This window comes from Trichoplax adhaerens, genomic scaffold (assembly GCF_000150275.1).
Source record: "Trichoplax adhaerens TRIADscaffold_11 genomic scaffold, whole genome shotgun sequence".
NCBI classification, from domain to species: domain Eukaryota; kingdom Metazoa; phylum Placozoa; class Uniplacotomia; order Trichoplacea; family Trichoplacidae; genus Trichoplax; species Trichoplax adhaerens.
The window spans coordinates 70,797-80,044 of NW_002060953.1; the positions used below are offsets into that span (position 1 = coordinate 70,797).

At 29.7% G+C, this 9,248-nt stretch overlaps 2 protein-coding genes across 2 annotated transcripts in view; both read left to right on the top strand.

The window, feature by feature from the left end:
• Positions 1–604: 604 nt before the first annotated feature.
• TRIADDRAFT_29616 (uncharacterized protein) lies at positions 605–1,606 on the top strand (the record flags this gene model as incomplete). Its single annotated transcript, XM_002115426.1, has 1 exon — positions 605–1,606. One exon carries the CDS (start codon positions 605–607, stop codon positions 1,604–1,606), a length of 1,002 nt encoding a protein of 333 aa, XP_002115462.1.
• Positions 1,607–8,158: 6,552 nt separating this feature from the next.
• Positions 8,159–9,248, top strand: part of TRIADDRAFT_29682 (uncharacterized protein) — a gene marked incomplete at both ends in the record, with an annotated part of 21,653 nt that continues 20,563 nt past the window's right edge. The window contains one exon of the mRNA XM_002115427.1: positions 8,159–8,821. Within this exon, the coding sequence (XP_002115463.1) occupies positions 8,159–8,821 (663 nt within the window). The remainder of the gene's footprint in view (positions 8,822–9,248) is intronic.

Here is a 9,248-nt window from a genome sequence, read left to right on the forward strand (position 1 = left end):
ATAATTGACGCGTTTTACATTGTTAATGAAAAAATGACTTTCCTTCTTCTTAGAAAATAATACCGTAGAGTAACGAATAGTTTTCTAGTGATGATAAAATATACTTTTAAGGTGGTGGAAATTTAAATAAAGGACTTTGTCACGTTTTAATATAATGGGTTATAATACTCTTATATAAAATTTATATTCAGTATAGCTATTGTTGATAATTAAAAATTAAGCGTTCGTTGATTAATAATTCAACTATCAAACGATATTGAGATACATTATGCCTTTTCTGCATATTAAAATTTTACCCCAATTCTTTATAAATTAAATCTGTAATAACTTAACAGTGTTAATTCTAGTTAACAATCTAGGATGTTGCTCCTTCTAACAAAATTGAAAAACAAATGTAATCAAATTTTTACTTTCCAAACGAAATCCAGTTATAAACACTGTCATACGGTATCATTTAAACCTATAACTAAAGCATCGAAGAGATAATACTTTAAAGTAAAGCTGGATCTACATCCTTCCTTTCATCAGGTATAAGCGTGTTTCTACGAAGGACTGATAAAACAAATTACTAATTTTCCGAAAATCTCAATTTAAAATTATTAAAATGGCTGGTCAGCCACAATTTTTAATCGATAATTTATCAGTTCTATCGAAAGAAATTGTATGCGAATCCACAATATCTCCAACAGATTATGATCCAAGTCAAGTAAAGATTACCATTATTGCCACCGTGTGTATTGTAATAAGCTTGATTTCTATCCCATGCAATCTATTTAATATCATTATTATATATGTTTCACCGATTCTTCACAACATGAACAACATATTGTTGTGTAACTTATTGTTTATAGATCTTATGAACGGCTTAATCGTTCTTCCGCTGATAACTGTAGTATCGCTGAATAGAAATCATGACTACAACTTATGCCAATTGCAAGGAATCATTCTACATTTAAATTATTCGGCATCTTTAACGGCTTCATTGGCTATAACCGTAGATCGCTGTTTTGCAGTGGTCAATCCATACCGCTATAAATCCTACATTAATAAGAAGCGATGTTTTTTAATAGCCATATGCACCTGGACTGTCCCTACCATTCTTGCATTTCTACCGGTATTGGGTTTACATAAGTACGGTTTGGGAAAATATTTCGCGCCGATTTTCTGTGGAACTTCATTTGACCAATTTGATAATAACCACGTCTTGCAAGCCATATTAAACATCTTTATTGTTGTAATCACAATTAGTATTATAACTTGTTACACCGTTATATTTATTATTGCGTATGAAAAATCGGCACAAGATATTTTGGGAAGCAGCAACATAAAAAAGTCGATTCGAACTACATCTTTAATTGTTGGCACTAACCTTTTATGTTGGTTACCTTTCATGATTTTTAATTTACTTGAATATATCAACCGTAATCATGAAATATCCAACAAGCCAACTCCTTTCAACATTACTTCCTTGCTACTAATGCTTAGCAATGCCGCTGTCAATCCTATCATATATGCTAGTACAAACAAATTCATACGTAAGCGTTATCACCAATTTTTTTCTTCCAAAAATGTGTTTAATATTCATGATCAGAACTTTCAATCTTAACTAAGCAAAAACAGGATAATTTGTTGATTTTTATTAACCTTTTGATAAACCATTGTACATCAAGTGCATCATTTTCTTAATATAAATTGAATAAATTTATTCTCCGATATTGTTACTATAATTAAAGCGTTCTAGTTTGATTCGAATAATGAACTAAAAATTGATAGAGTAAATATTTCCTTCGGTTTAATTGAGGGCTACAATATTAATTTATGATGGTAACTAATTTTTCGTATTAATTTTGAGGAAGAGTCCATGCTCCTTACGTTTAGCAGTTACTGTTATCCAGAATACCATATTTAGGTACTAAAGTAATAAAGCAGACCTTGGCAATTAATGCTTAGGTTATCTATATCATTTGAAAATATTGTAAACTAAAGCATATTTGGAGCATGATTGTAGTATAATTGAAATTAACGAATTTATAGCGTTATTCGATCTAAATCAACAAATTTTGTAGAATCGTTCATTATTTGGATGGGATAATTCCTATCACAATATCTAATTATTTGTCAAAACTTAACCTAAATTAATTAGTTCGATCTTGAGACTATAACTACCTATCGATTAACTTTATATTGACAACTACTAATTTAATTTCAGTTGGGGATCACAAAAATCTAAGAATCGAATGAAAGAAATACTGGATTGCAATTGAGAATTGAATAAGAGTTTAATCCTTGTAGATGAGCAATTTTCACAAGAGAATTGATACATTATCGCCATAAACCATAAAAAATTATTAGTGAATAGCTCAGCAGAATTGCACTTACAAATACTATCCGAACAAAAGCGCATTGTGATAGACTGGCATTATTTATCCGCCTAGTAGATCGTCATAATCAATTACGCTTAAGTTGATTTTCGTTAAAAATACGTATGCATTGAAACGATGTTTTTTTCACTATGTGCCGATTCAGAACAATGGCATGGTATTTAGTAATAAAACATTTGATTTAAAGGTATATCACAATTGGTGATTATCCATTTTCTTCGAGAACTCATAGTCAGGTTCACGATGGTGGAGTAAAAGTGATATTTATACTCGATTTAGAGGTAACTGGAGTAGTAGACAACAAAAGCAATCAAATAGTTTCTTAACGACGGACTTAAAATATTTTAGCAGCAGAGAAAAGCTGTCAAAATAACGGATATTTACGTCTATTATCATTAGTTGCAGATATCGTAAAGAAATACTACGGATCAGTATTTTTAAGATTGTATAACAATAGCACTGTAGTTCACCGCCGTTTCAGCTGTAACAACTTCTGCTATTTACTCTCTGAATGTTTAACCGTAAAGCTTTTCAAATGCAAAATTTTCAACCATATAAAATTTATCATTTTATATAACATACGTAATAATAACATATATGCCAGTATAATATAACTAGTAATATTATTTTTTGAAAGATCATTTCATAATTCATTCATTCAATTATAAATGTAGACATATAATAATTAGTTTATTGACTAAGATATGCTAACTATTACGACCACGTGATCATTTTTTTTACCAAATCTTATAAATATTCTATTCGGGCAAAGAAGTGATTTACTCTGCTCCGTTCTACTGATTGCGTGATCGTGACTACAGAAAAATTTTTTCAAGGTTTTGAAATTATAACTTGCAGGACAGTGTGCAATTTAATACAGGTTTGTTTTTATAATTTATAGTTATCAATTTATTATATGCATTCAATAAGATTAAGGTGAGGAATTAGTCATTTCATAAATGATATAAATTTTTTTTTAAGATTTTTTACTCACGAAAATGAAACTAGCTATTTTAATTTTAATTGATAATTTGTATGAGTAAATTTCTTTAATTAAAAGCTACTCATAAAATCTTTCATAAATCAGCCAATGTATTATTTTATCGACTATCGGAATATCAGTCTAAACTTTAATATAGCTAGCCATGATACTAGCGTTAAAATACAACGTTGTATTTCTGCACATTCAAATACAATCAAGTACTGGGCATTTATCAATTAGGCCTACATTCAGCATACATTTAAAACTATAACTATAGATTATAACGGTAATGGATCTAAATTGTAAATATCTATTGTTACTAGATAAAGTCTATGCTTTAATTACAGGTCAGAACTCCTTCGCGATGTCAGTATCTTTATATTTAAGTGTTATGGTGATCCTTCATAATAGCCCCATTTTACTCCTTTCAATAACTAAATGAGTAGCTCGCTAGCAAATTGCAAATATCAGCAATAGTTTTCAAAGCTGCCGCTTACTAGAAGTGAATATGTATTCCTGCTATTTTCTAAAATCTTGAATTTAAACGGGTTACTACTGTCGATCAAATTATCGACTGAGTTATTTTACAGCAGATCGAAACTTGACCTGTCAATGATAATATCTCCATGATTTCAATCGCTATATGAAGGAAATTTGAAATTAAATATCATTTTTAATTCACTTTTACAATAATTTTAAAAGAAAATAATGTTTATCAATAACAAGATATGCATAAGAATGCTAAATTGTAGTTCTAGTTTTACTATTGATTTGCCAGATTTGCAGGGAATATTTAGGATACAACTAATTGAAGAATCTTTGATCGTTAATTTGGTCTTTACGTTGGTTTAATCTGTATTTTCTCAAGAAGGACTTAATAGTTAAGCTACTTGAACTAATAAATTTTCTTTCGTTTAGACATTGAAAACTATCTACTGTGAAGTTTACTCTAGTAAACGCTAACTTGATTGTGCGTTAACAGCTTTACCAATATTAATAGGACTTGCAACTACAATCTACAATAGTATCCATTTCTAACGGATGTTTTTTTCCTGTTTTTAAAAGTTATTGTCATGTCACTTTCTTTATCGCCATAAAGATGTGATAGCATAAGAGTAAAATGCTAAATTTAGCATTCTATGATCGATTTAACCCCTTTACTGTAAATTCATCGAATGGTAGCCGACATAATATATAAACTAGCGAAATTGTATTACATCTTGTCTTGATACAATTTGACAGACAAAGTTTAATGCAGAAAAAAGCTATTAAGTATCATTTAATTAGGCTTTCAACGTCTGTCTATAGAAATATCTGCTATATAATGACCTTTTTTATTTGAAATCTTTTAAAGAGAATGTCAAAAAGCATTAAATAACAGCCAAGTAGTACGTTTTTAATTCTAACGTTTATTTCTAAGTATCACTAAAAAACTTAATGGAGCCTGAGACTTGACTAGTCTATAATTTAGAATATCCTTCTCGCATCTCTCATTCGGTATGACTCATTGCATTGACCATTCACTCTCATCAAGATGTTAAGTGTATACTTGATGCGAAATGGATGTGAAAATATCTTTCTTTACCGTGTCGTGTAATAATTTTTTCTTAACTGTTAAGACATTGTACACCATATAGCATTCCATTGCAATTTTGTAATTGCAAGTTATGAGACTATTGAGGTTTACGAGCAAGATTCAAGGCATTTGTATCTTTATTTGTTGGACCAGTATTGTTAATTGAAAAGAGCACCATACACCTCTAGAAGTATTCTATATACAAAGCAAATCTTTAAAAATACTACAATATTTAAGAAATATAAGTTAGCACTAAAATCTGTTCATTGTTAAAAATCCTATAATATATCGTAAATTTAGTAAAATATCCCAAATAAATTTATCATCTCCAATACTAAATATCATGAGATAATTTTTTAAAAGTTAAAGAGAATTATTTGCAAGAGTAATTGAAAAGAATATAGAATATCGCAATGGCCTCCTCTCATTATAAAAAGCGTAATATAGTAACAATACTAACTAAATTACTATTCTGCGGGTTATATAGTATAATATGGCATCATTGATTTGATTACAATTATTTACATAAGAGAAAGCCATTCATTAAACAAAATTAAGGAAGCTGAAATATAAAATCACGATAAATGATAGTTAATTGCTTCCTGTCGCTTTACGGTTATCGATTTTAATACCCTTGTATTTATCGATAACATATGATATTAATTACATAGAACTTCAGGTTATTTCCGCGTTGCGCGTACAGCAACTGTAAAATTCGCAAATTTTAAGAAACGGCTCAAGACAAATGCAGCCAATTCTAAAATGTAAAAGTAGCCATTTTAACAGAAATTCGAAATAATTCATCAAAAGCTATCATAAATATTTTACGATAAGTACATTAAATATCATCTTACTGTAATAATTGAATTGTTCTCAAATTTCATGCAATTTACTAAAAAGATATTTAAGTCCAACTAAGATCATTCAATGTACCGTAACATAATACCCTCGGAGTTCATTTCCTTAAATACTATTGTGCTGTACCTATACTGTTAATGATATCCTTTGTACTAGGGTTTTTATATAAATTACTGCTTCCAACGTTAATCCAAGAGTACTTCCCTAAGGGCGAACTGGCAATTAGTAACTGACAACTTCTCAATAGCTTTTTTACCGAAACATAGTGTAGTAGTAAATAAATTTTACTTATATCATACCGTAATAAATCGTGCGTATTAAATTTGAATCAATCAGTCAATCAGCAATTTTTCACATTTTAAACCTAAAATTTGATTAATATATTCTACGTTCAAGTTAACATGCATGTGTTTACTATGTTTTGCGCTTAGATTACTGCTCAATCTCACCTATGACTATTTTTACCTACATTATATCACTTGCTACGGCAGCGTATTGTCTAGCTTTCCAATACTAATCTTCGTGAATAATATCAATAAATTACAATAGCATACTAAATTAAGGAAATTATTATTTATAGCATCTTACATTTTCTGGGATCTATCGTCTTTTACACGATTACGTTAAGCAAAAGGCCATTACAAATGGGAGTACTAGTAAAATATATGCTCGATTATTTCATATCGCCCGTAAGGTTGATAATTAGCTGAGAGTTCCAAATCATTGTTTCGACATGAATAAGAAGAAATGAAACTTCCAGTTCATGAAATTGGGGGTAGCCATTTTTCAGTCGAACTTATTAATCCCTTAGTGACTTAGATAGTTCGAAATTTTATGTTGACAAATATTGAAGGATTGATTGTATGGCAATTCTGAGAGCTTGCACAGGTTACTCTTTGATAGCATTTACATGTTAGAAAGATGAATTTATACTTAATTTCCTTGCAATACCATGCGATACTGTTTACAAACATAAGCTTCTGATGGCTATTTTTAGATAATTGGCCTACAATTTAGCTATAACTAATTCATCGATGCTATCATGTTTAATATCCGTTACTATACAACATACAATTCACGAAAGACTAGTCATTATATAGCAGTTGCTCTTACAGCAAGTGCAAATTTAATCTCGATCATAAAGTAAGAACATTTAATTCATCAATTTATTAATATATTCTTTACGGCAATTCATGCGGTAATACAGATACTCTGCCAAAATAAGCGAACGCGAATCCAGTTAATTGTGAATAATTACGATAAAAGATACTAGCAAGTATGTTTACAATTTGTCATAATTCTATGAGTACGAAAAATTGAATACATATAATATTCAGTAATATCTTAGTGTGTTCATAAATTGCTGTTGTATGCTATTGAATGACAACGACCATCTTTAAAATTAAAAATTGAAAGTTGACAGTGTACAAATAGCACAGGAAGGTTACCGAAAATTTTAACCATCAACAACACTGAAAATGTACACTTTATTCGCAAATGCATGTAGATTTAAAAGTAAGCAATAAAAGTTATCTAGAATTAGATTAATTTCCTGCTTAACTTTTAATTGAGCCTTTCCGCTGAACTGAACATAATTACGATATTCTATTGCAAAATAGCATCTCAGGATACAGTTGAAACTCATTTGAGGTATCGAATAAATAATACTAAAATCTTGCAACATCAATAGTTCAAAATATAATAATTGAAAAGTATTTTATTATAGTTTTCATTTTAATATCACTTATTGTCGCGTGTTGGGCGGCGCAGTAGCAGGTAAGCAAATTCTTATGATGCGGAAACTGATCAAATAGAAATTCTTTTTTCGCTTTAAGTTCAGCTAACTTGCATATAAATTAAGAGCACTGACGTATATTCCATACAATAAATTCAAATATTAATTATTAGAATTTATCTTTACAACAAAGGAACTAATTTCCTGTTATTATATGCCATACTTGTTCAATATAAATGATTTATTATTTCTTCGAAAGAAGATTTCAAAAAATATTTATGACTTCTGAATTGATAAAATAATTTGCACATACTGTTAATCTAGTGTGCTGAAGATTAACGAGAATGATACATTAAATGCTATCGAATAGTTCTGACAGTATCAGGAAACCTTTTGATAATTAAATAACTTTACGCGTTAAATTGATGTTTACTCATGTTGATAATTAATTTAAGAAAGATTTTATCTGCTTTTTCAGTTAAATTTCATCAACTGCAGAAGAACATCTAATTAAAAAAAATCATGGCTAATAGGATTTAAGGGCGGCACTTATGTGAGGAGTCTTTTTTATCATACATACTTCATAGTTCTAGTTAGCAGTGAAGCAACAAATCAAACCAAAGATTATGGCCAACAGCTTGACCACTACCCAGATAAGCCCACCACTTACACAGTTTAATACAAGTGTCTTAAATTTGGCTACCAACCAATCAATATCTAGCCCAAACATACAATTCATATACAACCCTGCGAAAGCCGTCATATACGCTGTTGTTCTATCTATTTTCAGCATGATATCCATTCCACTTAATCTATTTAATTTAATCACCTTGTATCGTAATCCTATCTTGCACAACATGAACAATTTGCTCATTGGAAACCTAGCTTTAGTCGATTTTCTAAATGGACTGATTGTTTTACCACTTATTATTCTTACATCGCTAATAGGCTATCCAGGCCATTTCATATGCCAATTACAAGGATTTTTCGTACTTATGCTGTATTTGGCTTCGTTATCGTCTACATCAGCAATTAGTGTTGACCGTTTTTATGCAGTTATCAAGCCCTTTCGTTATAGTTCCATCATTACTCCTAAAAAATGTATCATTATAACATTATATATTTGGCTTATACCGTTAATATTTGGGATTACACCTACGCTTGGATTGCAAAAATATGGTTTGGGACGTTATTTTCTGCTATATTTTTGCGCGATCTCTTTTGAAAAATTTCAAGAAAACTACTTGATACATGCCTTACTAATGTTTTATATTATTATTATTATGTTTGTGATCATGCTTAGCTATGGAATTATGTTTTATGTGGCTTACCGAAAATCTGTACAAGATTTAACTGCGAACAGTACGTTAAGACGATCAATTAGAACTACGGTCTTACTGGTAGGAACAAATATTATTTGTTGGCTTCCCTGGCTGGCATATAGTGTTGACAGTTACCAAACACGTAATATATTCAATCTTGATAAACCTACCTATTTAAATATTGTGTCCTTATTACTTGTATTCAGCAATACAGCTATGAATCCTGTTATATATTCCTTAACAAATAGTCAATTACGTGCAAAATTAAGAAAAATCTTACCGAGTTTCAATTGATACTTTATACGTTATGTAATACTTAGTTACCAATTTAATACTTGAAAAGTAATAAAGAGCATGTTAATAGTTTATATAACGAACATAATTATCTTTTCAT